Source organism: Pelecanus crispus, chromosome 14 (genome assembly GCF_030463565.1).
Source record: "Pelecanus crispus isolate bPelCri1 chromosome 14, bPelCri1.pri, whole genome shotgun sequence".
Taxonomy (NCBI): domain Eukaryota; kingdom Metazoa; phylum Chordata; class Aves; order Pelecaniformes; family Pelecanidae; genus Pelecanus; species Pelecanus crispus.
In genome coordinates, this window is record NC_134656.1 from 609,950 (window position 1) to 630,376 (window position 20,427).

The 20,427-nt window shown below is 46.4% G+C and overlaps 1 protein-coding gene across 2 annotated transcripts in view; it reads left to right on the forward strand.

Annotated features, from left to right (window-relative positions):
* CTNNBL1 (catenin beta like 1) overlaps positions 1-20,427 on the forward strand; it is a 55,250-nt gene that overhangs the window by 26,759 nt on the left and 8,064 nt on the right. For both annotated transcript variants that reach the window (XM_075721107.1, XM_075721106.1), the window contains exons 11-13: positions 3,715-3,896; positions 14,378-14,475; positions 15,595-15,675. In XM_075721107.1, coding sequence (XP_075577222.1) covers positions 3,715-3,896; positions 14,378-14,475; positions 15,595-15,675 — 361 coding nt within the window. The remainder of the gene's footprint in view (positions 1-3,714; positions 3,897-14,377; positions 14,476-15,594; positions 15,676-20,427) is intronic.

A 20,427-nucleotide genomic window follows, 5' to 3' on the forward strand; every position in this document is an offset into this window, starting at 1 on the left:
GGTAAAAGCACTGGTTTGTGGTGATGAAGATTAGGGGATGGATGCTGGGAGAAGGCGGCTGCATTAGGAGGAGAAGCTTTGGGGATGCTCAGCTGCTGCTGTGTGTCGGGGGGTACTTGCTTTTGCAGGTCATGGTGTGATTGAAGGTAGAAAGCTCTGCTGGACTTAGCACTTTGGTGAGGAAAATAGAGCATGTTTCTGTCGCTTTCAAACCACCAAACAAAGCAAAGTGTCTGAGAACTGATGCTGCAAGGTTTTCGTGTTTGTTTGCTTGTGGGTTTTTTACATATTTTAATATCCAGAAGATATTAAATGGCTATTAATTCTGTTAACCTCTGTTATCATTGGGAGTTCTGGTGTATGCTTAAAAGCTCTTAGAGGTGCTCAGTTTTTCGTGGACAGTATTGCTTTGGTAACTGCAGGCTAGCATTGTAAACGGGGAGTGAACCTTGGTAGTTGTGATCTAGAGAGCTGCACGGGAGTATTACACTTCTGTATCTTCTTGATACCTTCATGACAAACAACAAAGAATAGCAATGCCATTCAGTTGTGATTGACCACCTCGCCCACAAACAAGGCAGAATATTTGTCTCTCCTGTCGGTGTCCTCTGAAGACTGGGGGGAGAGATCTGTTATTTTTTGTTTTTACTTTGAAGGCGGTTAATCATTGTACCATAGTCTGTGCAGATGAAAGGACAAATAAGCAAAGTTGAAAGTTTATTGACATGATGCGAGATAGATAAGCTGTGTGAGAATAAAGATATCAGGCTTGAATCTCCATTACTGTCTTAGAGAACATAGCATTCTGTATCTAGTGCTACCCAATACATCTAGCCAAGTTCTGTTAATAATGGTCATGCACACAGACCTGCGGAAAAGTATAGCATCTTTCAGCTGAGCATTTAACATGCTCGAGAGATTCCTGTAGACAGTAATGAAAACAGGATGACTTTCTATTATGCTGAGCCTTAAAATGTATGGCCAACAGCGAAAGATGATGTTGTATTGTGTGAAATTCTACTCATTTATGGGGAGACAGTGGTGACGCCTGAAAATGAGCACAATGTGGCTGGTGGGCTTTACGTGCATGTCCATAGCAAGCAGTGGTGTGGTCTTGGTCTTGCAGCGTTGAGGGGGACTTGCAGTTGGCCCCGGGGAGCAGAGCTTCACCAAGTGGGTATGTGGGAAGGGAGCAGAGGGGTCTGGGAGAAGGCGGGATTGAGAAGGATGGAGCCTGTGACAGCAGAAATGAAGTAGGAAGTTTTGAAGCGGGATGAGAGCACGGGCATATATAATTACTTGAGTTGCATCTCTGCAGCAATGGAGGCTCGTTTATTTTATGGAGTGTCTTTATCAAAAATAAGATGCTTTATCAAGGTGATAGCCACCAGTGGAAAGTTTATAAATGTCACGTAGAATTAAATTCATTTTTTTTTTTAGGTCAGGAAGCACTTTTTAGTACACAGTCCCTCAGCCTTGCCTTGGTAACCTAAATGCAGTTTACCTTACAAAGCCAAAAGAGAGAAAAACAGGCTTGTAATGTCAGTTCCCTTGCGCACAGTGACAGGAAGCTTATTGCTTTTGCTGTAAAATTGTGTTAAGGTTTGGAGGAGATGCAGCCACTCGGTTCCCAGGGGACGTGTCAAGAAGATTCTCTGTTGCATAGGAAAAATGACGCGTGGCTTTCCCGGTTACTAACCGAAGGCGCGTGTGTATGCACATAGACAAATGCAGCAAAGGGCGCTTACAGAAACGTGCATCACTTGGCAAACACGATTTTCTATTCTGCAGCTATTCAGTGGCTTTTCTTGACCCTCAAAAAAACATTTGCTCCTGTATAGAAAAACAAGGTGAAAATGGACAACTCTGTACGGCTCCCCAAAGCTATTTCAGGGTATATTTTTTATGATTATTAAAATCCTTTTATGTTTTCTTGTCCTGCTGTTCCTAATGACCCCATGGAAACTTAGACTGTCTCTTTACTAAACCTTCTGGTTAATTAAACGGAACCACTTTATGCAGCATTTTTCCAGGAAATCTAGTATTCTGCTTTCGCCGGTATTTTGGAAAGTGAGAGATTGTGTTATGCTAATGTGGAAAGTCCAAATAACGTTAGCATGTCGTCTTTTTGAAATAATAAATGTACCAAAAGAGCGCTCTCGGATGTAAAGGTATTAAAAGGAGGAAAACAATGGTTAGCAAATGAAGTTGTAATTCAGAGTTCCCCTTGAAGACTGAGGTCACTCCCTGTTTCGTGATACTCATGTATGCTTGTCTTTGAATTAATGTTCAGCTAAAAGTTACCTCAGTAAGCACAGATGAGACTAAGATAAACTGCTTGCCCACTGGCAGAATAAATATTTCAAATAAAATCAACTCTAGACAGTCCAGTCAAGCAGCTATTGATCTCTAAAAGCCTGAACTTAAACCCAATGAATATTCCAGAGATCAGCTCTGCGCAACCTTCCTAAATGCTGATCAATATGCAATTACTTCCCCTGAAAACATTTCTTATATTGTCTGGCCTAAGTAGTACTTTATTTTTAGCTCCCTGTGGAGGGGAGGTGGGGTGTGGAGCCACCCTCCCGCAGCGCTCTTCGCTCGTGGGTAGAACTCGCTGCGCGCCAGGTCCCAGCTGCACGTGGCGCCTGCAGCGCAGGCGTCGTGCCCGTCGGAAGCGCCAGCGCAGAGCAACCCGCGTGCGTCCCAGGAGAGCTGCTCCCTCGCCTCCCTCCAGGGGAAGAGCACAGCTTGTTTCTGGCGGGATTTATTTTTATATGTGCATGTAGCTATGTATTTGTTAGAGACCAAATTCTCATGGGGAATAGAAAATCAGAGGAGGCTGCCGTGCACTTGGGTTGGAAGGTGGTGGGGCTTGTGACCGTCCTGCCCCGGGGAACGTCCCCCGGGCCCCCTCTCGCTCTGTAGCTCACGTTAGCTCCTGCTGCCGTTTACCTGCTCTGTTGGTTTATGGGCTGTATTTGCAACCGCTTTTTCAGGTCATGTTTCACAAGATATTTTAAATATTCCCCTGGATGAATTATAAATTCCTCTGTTTCTGGTTTGAGAGGTACAGGACTTTTGGAGATCATTTTCAGCCCACCTGTGTGCTGTCGGTGTGAGTTACCAGCATCGGCATTCTGAACTTGCATTAAAACAGAATAGCCCAGGATCTATCTGCTTCCTTCCAAACGTGATTTCTGGAGATGGGGTTTTCTTCATTACGGCTGACTGCCAAGCTACGCTTACCAAACTTACTCCGTTGTTAAACTGAATTATTGCTAAATCCTGATCTTTGTGGGGTGGCAGTGTTTGCCTTGCGTACCCGACCCAGTCTCCTCTGCCGTTTTGTGCTAGTGTTTGTGAGGTGGTGAAGAAATAACTTCTTCAGTAGCCAAGAAATAAAAAATAAGAAAATAAAACCATAGCAATAAAATATATAAAATGAAATAAAAAGAAAATAGAAAATAAAAAGAAATAAAAGACATTAGAAAAGAAATAACCAAGAGAATATTCTCAACCACAGTGTTGAAAAGAGTATTGGTCGATAAAATGTTTTGGCTTCTTGAAGAAAATCTCGCTTAGAGCTTGTGCTCAGACTCTTCATACTTTCCTGTCATATTCATTTCCCTTTTCATGCTGTCTCTTTAAAGTAGGGTGGTCCAAAGCTCCTCATGTCCCTGAAAAGTTTAACTTGCAGCTTTCTTTTCACAGAGAGAAGAAGATTTCCCGCAGCAGTGCCCTGAAGGTACTGGACCACGCCATGATTGGACCGGAGGGCACGGACAACTGTCACAAGTTTGTTGACATTCTTGGTCTGAGGACCATCTTTCCACTCTTCATGAAATCACCCAAAAAGATAAAGAAAGTGGGAACAACTGAGAAAGAACATGAAGGTAGGCATGCTTCCAGATCCTTCTTATTGTCATGGAGGAGGTGAATGGAAGGCAAGTGTCTGAAAAGTACGTGCAGCAAGGAGGGTAGGCATGCTTCCAGATCCTTCTTATTGTCATGGAGGAGGTGAATGGAAGAAGGCAAGTGTCTGAAAAGTACCTGCAGCAAGGAGGGAATGGCACATCACCAGCCTTCTCGGGGCTCCTCTAGCTTTCGGGTCCAGGCAGCCTGCCCGCTCCCTGTCGCAGGCTAGCTGTCGATGACATGCTTGCCCTGCTTGTTTTGGTATCCGCAGTTCCTGGCGATTCCATTTCATGTGCTGTTAATAAGTTATTTTACTCCTGTAGGGTCTGTTGTTTGAAGCTCTGACTCTTTGATGCAAAACTCTTTTCAAGAGAGTAATGAGGCAACTACAAATGTCACCTCAAAAGCAGTGTTTTCGTGGCTCTGAGCACTGAAGTGTGACTCGATGAACATCAGGCATTGCAGAAATAAACTGCATGCTTTTGAAGTTGCCTTTTTTTTTTTTTTTCTTTTTCTATGTTTTTTCCTCTCTGCCCTGGAAAACTCTGCTTTAACAGAAATCTGCTGTGGAGCATTACTGCAGGACCTTATGCTGAACTGAATCTAGGGTCAGTCCCTCCTGCTTTTCCATTTTGTTGATAATTAACTATGTCTTGGAAGAAACTATATAGTGCCAGTGATGCTTGAGGTTTTGTGCCAGTTCATTACTCACCTCGGTTCTATAAGGGGTGAATATTGTCAAAAGCTGAAGCAGTGTGAGTGGGTCTCAGGCTTGCCTAGTATCCATCCTGAATTCTTGCAGCAAACCGAGGGAAAATGGAAGAACACAGCAACAAAATGGGAGCTCTAAACCCAGATACCCTGCTTTGGTACTGTCCTCGCAACTCGGGTGGAACCAGGTGTCCTGATGCTCTCCAGAGAAAGGCAGGGAGGTGCTGCCGCCTGCAGACCTCGCCGGCGCTGGGCTGAGGCGCGGGCTGGGACTGAGCAGCCCCTTCCTCTGGAAGAGCTGCAGAGCTGGGGGCAGCTCCGTGGGCATCTGCTTGCTCTCATCCATCCTGGGGACAGGCTGGTGAGGAAGAGGAGGGGCAAATTCAGCAAGCGGCGGTTTTCTTCTTGAAAACTGTGCCAGCGGTGAGCTGGTACCACATTTGTTCTAGAGCACCAACACTAAAAGATGCTAACGCTCCGCTAACGAAGGTCGCGGCTTGGCGAGGCATGCTTGGGCTGCGATAGCCGCCTCGGAGGCGGCGGGGCTGAGGCGCGAAGGTGGGTCGAAGCAGGAATTGGCAGTGCCGGGCTGTGCGTGCACAGGTGGAGAGAAGGGGCTTACCTGCAGCCCAGTGCCAGCCGTAGGAAGGATTCGCACGCAGGCTGCCAATTCTGGCTGCTTTATCTGTCTTGTATTGTTTCGCTTGTCTTGGATAGATAATGGTGAGGAAGAAATGCTGTTGTGTGTTCTGGGGTTTATGCAATAAAATTGCAGAGATTGCAGTTGCGCTTAGATGATGAATTTAGGGGATGTTCTGAAATCTTCATTTGCGGTATGAAAATGAGGTTGTTTAATTCTTCTTACTGAGAGAAAGCTCGAGCTAGAATATGAGCTTCTGAGTAGAGATCTGGGTCTGCGGCTCATGTCATTGACTTCATTTTTCAGTTTGGGAAAGTGAGTTAATCTCCGTCTCATCTGCTTTGTCTTCAGACTGCAGATGACATCTGTGTGCAATCTTGGCTACTGTGAGGATTAGGTAGCAGTCTGGAAAGCCCTAACAGGGTCAGTTCCTAACTATTCCTGTGCTAGGAAGAAAAGCAAATCTGCCCTCAGGAAAATGGAGTGATCCGTGCAAATAGTCTTCGTATCATACTTCCATCTCATTAATATTCAGAAGACATGGAGGACATTAAGATGAGTCCAGAATTCAGTTTTATTAGAATAAACGCTCCCTAAAATGCTGTGGTAGTAAGTCCAATTTTCTTTGTTTCGCATCGCTGGGCAGGTGAGTTACTGAATTTCTAATGATGGGAGTTAATTGAGATGTTTTACAGGGTTCCCCCGGAGCCTGTCACAGCCATTGTCCTGACACGTGTATAAGCAGCATAGTATATGTTTTTACTTTGCCAAATGTTGCACCAGCAATACAGTAATTACTCTGTGCTCGGGGGCACTGCTGGTTGATGGTCAGCTCCTGTGAGCCACTGGCTGAACAGGAATGCTGCAAAGGCTGCATGGTGCCTGCTGGTTTTAAAGGAAACGGTGCAGGTCTGGCGTGATTGAGAATCGATGCCCTCTGTGCTGCGTTGATCCTAGGAACGCGCTTCTTCCTGCATATCTCTTTGTCTATCAAAAGGAATGCTAGTATTCAGTCTTATCATCTTTTCTTGTAAAAACTTTATCCTGTGTGCAAACTGTTTAAAAAAAACCAAATTAAAAATTAGAATGATCCTCTCCTGCTAGGAGAGCGTTCGTGTATATGTCAAATGGAGGAACATATTCCTTTAAAGGATTAACTAGAATGGCTTTGTAGCAGAGGCATCAGTATTTATTAAAAAGCGGTTCTAAGGAGCTGCGCTGTGAACGCACTCGCTGTAACGCCGTTGAGACTGCATCGGGACAGACGCTCGTGGTTGTGCTGCAAAATGCGAACTTCTTAATGGGCTATTGACCCTGCGGCCTCCCGACAGCTGCTCCGAGGACAGCCCTGTTAAAAGGCTTCAGCTGGGTGAGGTACCAAACAGCTCTGCCAGAAGTGCGCTGTCCACCGAGGCTCTGCCTGCGCCGCCTGTCCTGGGCATCCCTTTGTCTGCAGCTGCAGAAGTGCCGCCGGGCTGCAGGTACCCGCAGCAGCTGGGGCTGCAGGATGCTTTGGCTGTAGGTAGCGGCAGAGACTCTCTTCTCCTTGGGCATCCGGTGCTCCATCTTGAGAGCACGGAGCCTTTCGTACGTGTGGTAGGAAAATACTCCCCTTGTCTTTATTTTATAGTAGCGTTGCTTCTTACATAAGAGAGAGTCTATAAAATAATGTTTATTTTATCGTCTTGAAGGTGGTGTTCTGAATGTGACAAAATAATAAATACCCTGGTGGAAAAAAAAAAAATCTCAGTGTGACTGACTTGGTGAGCTTTTATTACAGAAATTTATAATCCAAATTAAATTTGATAAAAATAACTTTTCTGTAACGTATTTCTCTCTTTTTTTTAAAAGCTAGCATAAAGGTGCCAGTGCTAGTTAGCTACATTTTAAACACTGTCAGTGTTTAAAAATTATTTTACACTAGGGAGCCTGTGAACAATTTAAATCCAAACTGCACATATTTATGCTTTATATACACTGTGTAATTAGGAAAAAAGAAAGGGAAAATTTCTTAACCATCTTTATGGATGATCTGAGCTTGAAGATTTGGCTGGTGGTGTCTAACTGACTACACATTATCTGCAATTGAATTTTGCCTGACTTTGTACAGATCATGATATACTTCTGAGCGTATTAGGTTTGGGAGAAAAATCTCATTTGAAGCAATTTCCCTTTTTCTGAGGCAGTGAAGCAACTCAAAGCAGAAATATTTTGCAGTTGAAAACAGAAATGTCTTAGAGGTTTCCTGTGTCTGTGGGCTCGAAATACTTGTGAGTATCCAGCCAGGTTGGCCAGCCTTAAAGAGAAATAGCCCGTCGTCGTAGAAAGTAGCGTGTCTTGGTTAGGGGTTTGTTGTGAGTTTGTTGAATGGCGTTAGCGGGGTCCGCCTGGGATGCTGCTTGGCACTGTGTGGAGCGGATGGAAAGGCGGATGAGGCAGGCTATAGGAGGTGGAGAATTAATGACAAGTATTACTGCAGAAATGCATTTAATTCCACTGGATGCTCAGTGTTTGTTTTTGTGATTGACTGCTCCCTGCAATCTTCCTGATTAAGGATTGTGATGCCTCTGGTGGTATCATCCAGACAGGTGTTGAGTTGGAGACCGAGCACCGTGTACAAGGTACGATGCAGCATAGCTTGGCCGTAGCCTTTTGTTGTGGCTTATCACGTAAGTAACGCATGGTAGTACAATATAGCCTACCAGTGAGGGTTGGTAAAAGGTAAAGGCCAAATTGTGGAGAAAATGTGCTCGTGGTCAGTCTGAGACTGGGGACTGCGTTACACATATAGAACGGTGGGACCCGCCGTGTTACGGGGGTCGGTGCATTCTGACGGGGCGCGCCGAGAGGAGCCCGGCTGCCCCGTGGCTTCAGTGGAACTGAGCTGGAGGGGCAGAGGCAAGCGTCTCGTGTGTGCGATTGCAGGGGTTTTGGCTCTGGGTGGTTCTTGGCATAAATATAGGGTAAGATTTGAAATAATGCTTCTGTATGGTGAACTTTGAAAGGCAGGGGATGCTGTATGAATGCCTGTGTTCCAGAAACCCTTCTGCCGCAGAGCCAAGGGGCAGCTTATCTTCGCTGTCCATAAGGGTGCAAGGTCTCTCGGTGCTGGACTTCCTGCAGCAACAGTCGAATCAAAGCGTTGGGTGATAACTTGGAAGTCTTGAACAGTCTCAGTGAGCTAAAAATGGAGAAAATGCAAATTCCTTCTGAATTAGAGTCTGTAGTGAAGCAATCATAACTTGCTTGATAGGCTGTATATTCTCCTGCTCTTTCTCAGGACAGTTATTTGCAGCCTAGTTTTGCTCACTTGAAGAGTCTAATGAACTATAAAAGGATGTTTGTCCAATTCATCTTCATTTAAATGCCTTCTCTTGACTTAGATGTCAGTTTTACTTAGGAATGCTTAATTTGATAACCTAAGAATTAGTTCAGCCAATTTCCAAATGAGAATTCCTATCACTGTGGTTTTTTGCCTCTTCGCCCTCTAACAATGAGGAAGTCTCTTTTGGAGATACATGATAAAGTGCGAGGCCTCCTACCCTGGTCTTCAGAGTTCTGTGAAACGCTTCCTTTAAAAAACAGCAGCAGCAAAACCCATTTCTTAGTAAATATGCTCTTACTCCTTTGTAGCGTACATGGAAAGGCGGCAGAGCCCTTGGAATGAATACCTGCTGCAGAACCGAGTTCCCTGGGCATGGAAAAGTCAAAAGGCAGCAACAGAAAAAGGGCCTGATAAAGAGTATCTTTATTAACTGAAGACCCTCTGCCAGCCAGCAGAAAATATTTTTCATGTGGTGGTCTTCTGAAGTGAATACCTAGGGAAGGCATCAGTCTGTTGAAACAGAACTTTATTATGCTGATTTGTTATTTTACCATCAGCCCTGCAGCATGCGACAGGAATCTGTTACTTGAATGAGCCATGATGCTGAGTACAGAGTTAAATTTACCTCAATTAAAGTTAGCATTCTCTGTTACAAGAACATCGCAAAAATAAACTTTCTCAGTGGATGGAAAGAATTTTGATTTACGTTCAGCATGGTGCTTGGATTCCAGCTCAACAGGGGCATCGTGTGGAGCTTTTTCAACCTTTCCAGGCCCCGCTTTACCCATTAGTAAAATCAGTATTTCTTGCTGTTGTCAGTATTTTAAGATAAGCTTTTTTTCTTGGCAAAATATTTTGAGATACTTGAGTGGGTTATCTTTTAAAAATGCAGAGTATTAATGCATGTGAAAGCAGGTAAGCTTATTAGATGGTGGAGCACTGGAATAGCACGTCCTGGTTCCACCTGTAGTTCTGTAACAAACCAAAGCAGGAGTGGCGTGCCGGAGCGGTCAGTCTTCCGTGACTTTACAAGCTGCACTGCAAAACCCCCATCTGCGCGTGTTCCATACGCATCCGAAGGCTGTGCAGAGGAGAAGCCAGAAGTCACCTCTCAACTCCTCTTCTGCTGCGGATTTAGGCTGGGTTGGAAGCACGCCTGGTCCCGGGGTGCTTTGGCAGCGTGGCCTCGGCGCCAGCGTCCTCCCTCCCGGAGCTGGGGAGCTGCTGGTCCTTGGCGTGTGCCGGGGGCTTTGTCCAGGCTTCCCAGCAAAGAGGCGTGCAGCCGCAGAGTTCTGTGCTGAAGAAGGGCAGAAATTTCTGAAAGTGCCTTTTCTCCCCTGGTACTTTCCTGCCCTAATTAGAAACCACAGTTTATCTTAAGAGTTCTTTACAGGACAGAAGGCTCTTAAATGTGTTCTGCTGGGTTCTGCAAGCAGAATATCCTGCTTGGCCACCTCATGGCTGCTGTTCCCCCTGCGCCCATGTCCTCCGGGAGGATGCTTGCCTCCTCTGCGTCAGTATTGCAGGGGACCGCGCCTGAGCCTCCTCCCCTGCTAGGCAGATGTCTGTTATAAAGAAATGTAAAAAAAAAAAAGGGGGGGGGGGGGGGAATAATAAAGGCAGAGGAGTGTAATGTTACGGCTTGATTTGACAGGACCTCCTGCTGTTGCAGCTGCCAGTGCCAGCCACGGAATAGATTAATCTGTATTCCAACACGCCACAGCTGAAGTCAAGATCGATCTAATTAGGGTGTTTTAAACACCGCTTGCATTCTGAAGTCTCCGTGCCTGTCTGGAGAGGGAACGGCTCCCAAGAGCTCGAGGTGATCCTGGTCTAAGCAGGACTCCGGTGCGGCTGGGTGAGCACGTGGCTGTGACCTGCTCAGAGCCAGGGACGTGGCTGGCACGGCGTGCCGCGTGTCGGCATCGCGGCGTCGGGCACGTGCAGGTGAACCGGCTGATGGGGCAGAAAGCAGGGTTATCTGCCGATAAAGGAGCCTCTGTCTTCCCATATCCATGAATCTGTGAGACTGTGGGACGTTTATATGAAGAAAAAGTTGTTCTTGGTGCGTACTAGCTGCCAGCTGATAACCGTTCCTATAAAGGCATCTGGTGGTGCCGAGCATGGCTCGTTTTGGTGTTTGCGTCTCAAAGGAAATGCATGTAGTCATTCTTAGGGATGGGGGCTAGGCAGCAACTTCTGCCTCTGCCCTTGTCTCTTGCCCTCCTTGAAAATAACTCTCTTTGTGCAGGCGATGCGGACTTTGGCTGGGCGTTGGCACGATGGTTTAGAAATTCCCAAAATATTCAGAGGCAGGCAGGCTGCCCGAGGCGTCGCCCGAGGGCGATGTGCAGCTTGTCGCCTCTGGCTCTCAGCTGAGATCAAAGCTGGGCAGCTGCAGGTTTTGTTTCTGAGGACTCAGAATAGCACCAGCTACTAATTGTTTTCCAAAGAAGATCCAACCCAGAGCAAATGCTGTGATTCTAGAATTTTGCATACGTGAGATATATATTGGTGCAGTCCATGCGAAAATGGTGAGACCCACGCCCGCAGGAGCCTTCGCTCCTAGGTTAACACCTCTCACTTCTGGTTACTCGTGTAAATGCTTTAATTCCTTGAATAATGGATTCAGCCACCTACTGCATAGCACTGCTCTTACCTCAGGGTTTGTCCTGATTTTGGCTGGTGTCCTTGCACATGGATGTTGGTGTTTATTGGGCCAGGAGTTGCATTATAGCACAATTATGATGATTTTTTTTTTTTTTTTTGTCGGGAGTATGAAACACGCTAGTGCATTTTTTCAGGAAGCTGATCAAAAACAAAGGCTTAGATAGTTCAGAAATATTCCTGTACAATATTTTTTTGAACACTTTGACCAGGCAACTAAATATTTCCTGGATTTTCTGGAGTGATATGTTGAAAGAATAACCTCATTCTTAAAAAAAACCTGTGTCAGCTTCTTTAGAATTCTCAGTAGTTTAAAAGATTTTATTGATAAAATGGATAAATATCTGCATATGAGCACCAAAGCAAAAATGATGGCTAGAATACATTTCCTAGTAAAGGAGTATTGAGAAAAAGCAATGAAGATACATCATTGGTGAGAATATTACTACAAAAACACTGTGTCAACACTTCTAAACACTTCCAAAAAAAGGTTTGGGAAAAAATAGTGTGAAATACAAAATGTTGGCTTCTTTCTAAAGCAGCAGAGCATCTGTTGGGATGTATTTTAAAAAAAGTCTTCATTTTGTTGTATTCTTTGCACCTTAAGAAAACAGGATCTTGCAAGGACTTTGGAGGCTTTTACAGTATTTTTAATGTATGCGCTTAATTTGGTGTCGCTTTTTGTGGAATAACTGTTTCTTTGCAGCGAGAGCGTGCGCTGCCGCACCCAGAGCCATCCTTCACCCCCATGTTATCCTGTCGAAATGACAGAGCAGCCGCGCGGTGCTGGCCACCCGATAAACCTGTTATCTCCCCTGCTCCTCCTGCCAGCAGCTCTCCCAATCTCTTTGGTACATGAAAAATTGACACCACCTCGGGCAGAAATCTGTTTCTAAGGAAGCTACATTTATAAGTAGCTAATGAAATGGGGTGTGTGCATGCGTGTGTACAGCCTCTTCTGTTTGCTGCCCTTACGTCGTATGCAGATAATCGGTGCTATGGAGAGGGCAGGCACAACTTGGACAAGCAGCCTGCGTGACTTCGCCTTTCGACGAAAGCGTAAGCTGGCAGTTACTGCAGGAGCTCCTTGCAAACACATCGGTGTCGCTTGTTCTTTGTACGCTGGTGCAATCGATCAAGGCTTCTTGTGGCTCCAGGCTAGGCAGCGCCATGGAAATGCATGTTAAAACGGTTTGATGGCAATAAGATGATGATCCCTTTCCTCTGCACATTGCATTTTCCTCTCTGAAAATAAATCTTGATGCCCCTTCTCCTCTCCCCACCACTGTGAGTGAGGAAATGTTTATGGCCATTATTTTTCATCAGTCTTAATCAGCAAGATTAAAGTGAGGACATCTTGGAGAAGTTAGTTTAGAATACATTGAGATGTCTAAAACATAAGGTCTGTGCTTAATGCAGACCTGTAGGCAGGTAGCAATACCAAATGATTTGGCAAGGGAGAGAAGCTCGCGCCTCTCATTTGCTTTGCGCCTTTGTGCTTGGTTTTATTTCCCTGTATTAAAACCATATACTCTTTGGTATTGCCAACGTCATTTCTCATGTTGGCACACATTTTGCAAATGATCTGCATCTCCTGTGATACCGGGGCCGCAGAAGTGCGGTGTGTGGCCGCTCCGCTTCCCTTTCACAAGAAAAGGAAGGCGGGCGCCTTCCCTGGGCTCCTTCCCTCGCCTTGGGCTGGCTCCCAGGGCTGTCGGTTCCTCCACCCCAGAAAGTGTTCATGGGCAAAACGAGAAAGAGCCAGAGCATGAGAGTTATAACAAGAGCTTGACTTGAAATGTTTCGAACCCGGTATGATTTTGTATGTATATTGTATATAAATTGCACGTAAAACTGGTGAATCCTTCTGAAGAAACAAGGACACAGAGAGGCACTTGCTTTTGTACTTCGCTGAAGTCTGGTACAGCCAAATATTAGTGGTTAAAGAAGCGTAAGACGCCCTACGTGAAAAAGTGTGCTTTTGGGGAAGATCATGTTGCTTTCTGTCCCTCAAGGAGCAAAGAGCTCGCGGCCCCGTTCAGAAACGCTGTGGTTTTGAACACCACTGGAACCGCTGGCTGCGGCGAGGGAGCGCACCGTGTTGGTGCTCGGGAGGAGCTTCTGAAAGGCGTGCGAGGCACAGAAGCCGCGATGCCACGCGGCCCCTCGGTGCCGCCTTTGGTGGTCCCCGCCGAGGGACATCGGTGTTCCGGCAGAAGGAACTCTGCAGAGCTCAGCCCCGCTCCTCGGGAGGAGACCAACATGGCTGGGGCTTTGAGGCCCTTGGTTCAGTCGCCTCTCAGAGGGAAGCTGTGGTCAGACATAACACAGATGTTGTCCCTTGTGTGCTTGCAGTGTTGACTTTTTACTTGGCTCCAAGGTCTGTGCTGTAAAATATGACCCCCCCAGTGCGACTGGAAGACCATAGAACACTTTTATTTGGTCATTTCTGGTTTGTTGCGGCACATTCATATTCAATCCATGGGATTTTCTGTAAATAAAAGTGGTTTGTTTGAGGATTTTTTTTTCCCCTCAAGCTAATGCCGGTTAAGTCTCTGCAGGAGCTACACGCTGGCACAATTACTCCTTTCTCAAGCTCTCCTGTTTCAATAACCGTCCCCCTCTTTGGTAGCCTAAGGGTCCTTTGAGCGACAGTGCCGGCTCGGGCTGATTTGGGGCCAGAATTCCTTTTAGCCCAAGGGAGGAGGCAGCGTGCTGTGCCTTTAGCTGTGATGGAGGGTGCCAAAACGAGTGTGCTGCTAGGCAGGCGTGCCAGCCTGGGGAGCTAAACGGGAGCAGAATTTGTGCTTTATGTAAGGTGCTTTTTTCAGGTCACTGAGGAGAAGCAGGATCAGCGTTAGCAGGAGTAGCGCAGCAGAGCCGGAGGAGACCTCGCTAGCTGGGCTGTGATGGGCAAGGAGCTGTCTGCGCTCCCTGCAGACGCGCTTGCTGCTCTCGCCACCTCTGCCTCCGCTCACCGGTGATGGGGAGGAACCAGGGTTCCGCTTATCACCGGCTACATGCGGGAGTGCTAGTAGTAAATTTAATGGCATGTTACAGAGAGAATAAGCTCCTGTTCCTGATCTCAGCGTGCAATTTTCATTTTGTATCTGCAGAACATGTCTGTTCCATCCTGGCCTCCCTTCTGCGAAACCTGAGAGGGCAGCAGAGGACACGGTTACTGAATAAATTCACAGAGAATGACAGTGAGAAGGTGAGTGCTGAATGTGTCTGCAGTCCCTGGGCTACCAGGCTGGGAGGATACTTGATAACGGCAGGGTGCCTGTGTGCACTCGCTAAGTGACTGAATAGCCGCTATTGTACCTGCCTATAGAGACTTGGACTCTCGCAGGCCATCGTTCTCTCAGTCGTGTTGTTACCTGCAAACTGGAGAACTGGAAATGCCTTTAGTGCTTGGCCTCCCACATCTCGTGTGCTCTCCTTCTCTGGTGCTCTTGCACATGGCAGTAGTGATTCTCAGCCCTGGGTTGTGTGTCTCTGCTGAAGCTTGATGATACAACACGTGTTGTGTGGTATTACATTATGCTGGCTCTGTGAGACCAGGGCGGTGTGGAAAGGTGCCAGTCTTTTCTAGTGAAGCTCTTCTGCAGAGAGCTTAGGAATTGCTATAGTACATATTTAACGTTCCCCATTCCTCTCCTAGAATGTGTCACTTTAGTGGTGTTTACTCTAGGAAATTCTTTCCAAAATATTTACATGGTGGTGGATAGATCAAACAGCTGCGAAACAGATACAGCAGCTTTTGCAAACCAGTAATTCCCAAGGGATTTGTAAATTCCACCTCTGGGGAAATACTGGTTCCTTGGCATTCCTCATTAGTGTGTTTTAAAGGTGTTTTTCATAACCTGTTCTACCAATTGCAGAAAATTTCCCATTACTAGATAGGCTTTCAGTTGCCTAACACAGTTCAGAGGAGAGCAGGAGAGCCGTAGCATGTCTGATGCATTTAACATAAGCTTGGCTGCATACAGCATAGCCAGAAAGGTCTGCTGAAAAAAACCACGAGAACTGGAGAACCAGAGCACAGGAGAGAGAGCAAGCTCGGGACACGTGTCTGTCTGCTGCCTTTTAGCTGGAGCTGACGAGACGGTATCGTGATACGGGATTACATTCAAATACCCGCAGACTCGGTGTGCTCATCTGACCAACACTTGCACCGTCCTTCTGTAATGTATTCCTTCCTGTGAGTGATGGAATTGCCTGTTACTTTGTGAAGACTGCAGCTGGGAGGAAAACAACATAGCATGAAGGATTAAAGATGATTGCATTGTTCTTTTTTTCTTGCTTAGGTCTCTCTCTTCTGCCCTTGCAGGTTGATAGGCTGATGGAACTGTATTTTAAGTACCTGGATGCAATGCAGGCAGCTGATAAGAAGATCGATGGAGAGAAACATGTATGTATTGTTTAAGTTTTGCCAGCTCATGTCTACAATACCTCTGCACAGGCATGTTGTCTGCACAGAACTTCTGGCTCAGCCAGGTCACTCCTCTGAGCCGTGCCTTCATATCTGTGCTGATACTTCTTAATTCTTGTCCTGCTCTCCAGTTTCCAGTTAACCTTGGATAAAATGGGCTGAGAACTTCTCTACAGCAAGTGCTTCTGGCCTTTTCTTAGAGTGAATTTTACTAGGAGGGACAAAGTCTGTGCTTCAATTTGCCTTCACTTTTACTTGGCCAAAATCTTGCTTGGTTTGGCAGGTGGAGAGTAAGTGAAATGCAGAGAGGCAATTACATGATAATGTGCAAGGCCTCCTACCCTGGTCTTTAGAGTTCTGATCAGCTGCGAGAAAATGTCTATTTTGATTAGTTAGATGAGGCTGCAGCCAAAGGCTGGTGTGCTCTCTGCACACCAGCGGTGAATCGTTTTGAATGACATGAGCCTTGGTACCACGCAGTACTTTCTTGGAACTGAAGCTGGAACAGACTTTTTGAAAGAGAACGAGCTGTTGGAGTCAGGAAGCAGCTTGCAGAGCTGTTAGCGAGCTTGGCCGGCTTCCCACAAGATTATCTGTATCAGCACTGAAGAGGGTGTGAGATTGATTAGCACTGACGGAGAGTAATCACTGCAGCCGCTGTCCCCGCACGCGGGCGAGCTCAGTGTGCCGCGGGCTGCAGCCCCCTGCCAGGCTCTGACAAACAGCTGTCTGCCCACAGCCAAGGCCACTTCTCTGGGCACTGCAAACATTCCGAGGGCACTGGAGCTCAGCAGCGCTGCTGCTGCTCAAAGAGGCACGGGGGTGAGTGATGAATGGAGTTGCTTTTGCTGCCAGCATTCAGGCTCCATATGGACAGCTGCAGCTTCACAAATGAACGGTGGCCTGAAGAAAAACGGCCTTTACCCTTTCCTGCCATCCCTCTGCACTCCATTCATCCTCCTTGGAACAGAGCAAGAAATTATTTATTCCTTACATTTCAGTGTTGGTGTGTGGGTTTTAGAACTCAAAATACAGAATGGATTTTTCTGGCTGAAGTCTTGTGGTGTACGGGCAGCTGCTCTACAGAGCCCTCAAATGCAACATGCAGAGCTAGTGTATGTGCCCTTTAGCCAGAAAGATCCCGAAGCAGTGTGCAAATATTAACACCTGTAGCAAGCAGCCAGCACCAAGCAGGAGTGAAGGGAATTTGAGTGTGAAGAAGTTTGTGTAGAAGCTCTTTGATTAATAATATTAACCCATTCATGTTTACTGATGTATAAGAGAAGAGAAACCAAAGAACCTCAGGTTTTCCTCCTGTATCCAGAAGGCCACTGTGCTTTTGCCCCGCTGCAGTGCTGTGTAGGCTGGGATGGCTAGAATAAATGGATCTCAATTCTTCACTCCTATTAGAGCTAATAATAGGATTTGGAAGAAACAGCTCATATGTGCAATATATTGGGCACAACGTGTATGAAATGCAATGTTGAGGTTCATTCCTATCTTGGAACAGTCTTGGAATTATCGTTTGCTTTGTTTTGTAGCATCCTCAGATGGTCGGTGGGAAACAGTCTGCTGAGAGCTGAAGTAGCTCAAGCAGCTTCCCCACGCAGAAGTAGGCAAAAGCCATCATTCTGTCCATCAAATCACGGCATTGTCTGGCTGTGACAGGATTTATGGAACACTTTAATGTTTCTGGTTGCGGCACATGAATCATCGAAGTGGATGGTATGAACACTTGGTCCTTTAGAAACTGTGCTTTGTCACTTGAGGGCTTTTGACCTTCCTCTAGAGGAAAGTAGAGGACATCATACCCCGAAAATCTGGTGTACAGATCCTCACCTTTCTCCTTGCCCCAAAGAACAGCGATACCTGATGAGATTTTACAGGTTCAGCCTAGACTGATGAGAGCAAGAGCCGAGTCTGATGGACAGAGTATCCTGGTGTAAGTCTTCCATTACAAGAAGTTAAAACCTGATTATACAAGGAATGACTGAAGGTATCATACCTGATGTTTTATCTTTAGTAGTGCAGCTGGCATAGGAAGCTCCTGCTCTTGCAGTTCTCTTTCTTTTAGCTTGGCTTATTTTAGTGATCTGGTTTATAGCCCAGCTCTTCACCCTGTGGTGGTGAAGGTGTGGTAATAGTTGAGGGTAGAAGTGGGGGGAGGAATTTTGAAGCCAGCTGTTTTTGAGGACGAACGGTTTTAATGAAACTGCTCCCTTAATCTGGACAACGAAACAGGATGAGGTCTGGAGGGAGAACTTCCCTTCTCAGTGTTACCCGCTTGCGTGCTTCTGTGGAATCTCTTCAGAAGTGATCGGAGGTGGTAACTTAGTGATTATCCTAACTGCCCAGGAGCAAAGTCCGTGTAGGTGTTTGTCTCCAGCGCTGATGCCTGTCTTAGTACTTTTCTCAGAGTTTTTAGTTAATGAAACCTAGAAAATATCTTGTCCCCCTCTCAAATTCTTTAATTCTTTCTGTAGGAAATGGTGCAAAACACTACGGCTTTTAACACCCTCTAAAATGAGGCATAGTTACAGGTGGCAGCAATAGTCTTCGTGGTCTCTAAAAATGGTAGGAAAAGACAGGAGGTGGTTTAATATTTTTATCGTTCCACAGAAAATTATGCTCAGCCAGTTGATTCGATAAAATATTCTCACCAGACACTTTGCACTATAATGACTTACAAATTACATGCTAATTGTGCTACAGTTAAGTCACTCCATCCTTGAAAGGGAGAGGTGGAACCCCTAGCATGAGGGCAGCGTCCACAGATTCGCATAACTGAAATAGGAGTTTCTGTCAGCCCAGCATTCAGTTCGGTTTAGGAAGGCCGAATTGCCTGGAGTTGTGCTGAGGGCAGGACGTAGCGTCCTGGCAGGGGCTGCGTTAGTGCAGAGAACACAACTGTGTTCACGGGAGGGCATGCGCGCTGTCTGTACTGCGAGCTTTTCCAGCAAACAGCCAGCATGCTGAGGTAAGCGTTGAACTTTCTTACTAAGACTGGTGGGTCTTGAGATGTCGTGGCTGCCCTAACATGGTTCCTGTTTCTTGCTGCTGAAGTTGAGCTCACGCTTTTGCAGGAGCTGCTGCTCTGTTTCTCCTGACGTGGAAGTGATGGTATGCTTTGTAGCAATCGCAGTGAGCTTTTCAGCTCTTGCAGATTGGTGGCTCAATTTACAGAAATTCAAGAGTGTTTCTGCTTGTAAGGCAGAAATGAAGAAAGTCCTTCCCACAGCAGAGGGCTCTGATGGTTTCTTGTGGCTGAGAGCTGCTTGGTCACCTTGGTGTGACCTGGATGCCTGGCTGCAGTAGAGTCCATGACCTGAGTAGGGCTCAATCCTCACCGTTCTGTGTTTCAAGGAAAACGGTCAGTCTGCTGAAGAGACCATGTGGTCTGCAGCCTCTGCGTGTGGAAGAGGCTCCTGGGGAAATTGTCACAGCTGTGAGCTGAAAGCAGATGGTCCTGGGCAGTCCTTGCTATGATGGTCTGATTTCACCTGAGGCTTCTGTTTGCTCCTCTCCTGTGCCAAGCATCGGTCCTTGTCTCCTCCATGTCCTTCTTGACCAAGGGCTTAGTGATGACCTTGAGTTTAGCACTTAGCCTGTGGTCTGAAAGCACCGCCTGGGCATGGCTTGCATCACTTACCCCTCCCCAGTAATACAGACAGAAACTAGTAAGGGGAGAGCATCTGTACTCGGTGGAGGAGACAAGTGATGATAGTTGGTTTTGCGCATGGACTTTCGGAGCCTTCTCATCTCTGATGACCTGGAGTGGCCTCGCTGTCCAACCCGGTGAGGAAGTAAAACCAGGATCCTGGAGGTGTTCTTTGCTCTCCATCAGCGCCCATCCCTTCTGCTCGGCCCAGCCTTGCTGTGTGTGCTGGGGAGGGTGAATGGTAGGTAAGGAAGGAGGCAGATGCGGGGGATCTTTTGGGCCCTACTCAGTGACTATGTGGAGCTGACGTGATCTTTTGTATAGCATTGGCAGATCCGTTGTATCTTAGGTTTCAAGTCTCTACTTGACACCTCGAGGCCTGTCAGTCCTGCCTCATTAGTGTGAGAGAAGCTCATTTTAGCTTCACAGAAGCCCATCTTACTGCTGTCTTCTCCCATCAGCAAGGGGCATCTCAGTACATATTGTTGGCAGATTAGAAATGGCACCCGAGTGCTCATTTGGAGGTTAGTGACTTGACAGCTTTGAAAGAGACACAAAGTGGAAAGGTGGCTATTTCGTACTGTACTAGGAGGCAGATTAGCATTTAAAGGGTGGCTGTGGTTTTAAAAAAAAAAAAAAAAAGACTGTGAAAAGGCACCTTAAAACTGTACTTGTCTTCTAATTCATATCTGCTTAATTTACTGGCACAAAATAATCTTGCTTCTCTGTCGAGAGGGGCTGTTAAAACTGCTGCCTTCTCTGTGTAATCAAGACAGCAGTTGCCTGGATTCGGCTCCTGTGATCGCCGTGCTTGGATCAGAATACAGAACAGACACGGTCTTTGTTTCCTGCTCTGGAGATTCAAAATCCTGGCCTGTTGATGTTTTTCTGTTCAGGAATTTAGCACTGTTGTGAAGAGTAGCCAACAAGCCTGTATGCAGGGAGGAGGGTAAGCAGTAGTTCGGGAATTGTCGTCTTTCGGTAATGGGGGTTTTTGATATTTCAGTCAATGGCTTCCGATCTCTTGCTAGCCAGACTCAACATTGTTTAGCTTTAGAGACCAGATTTGATCA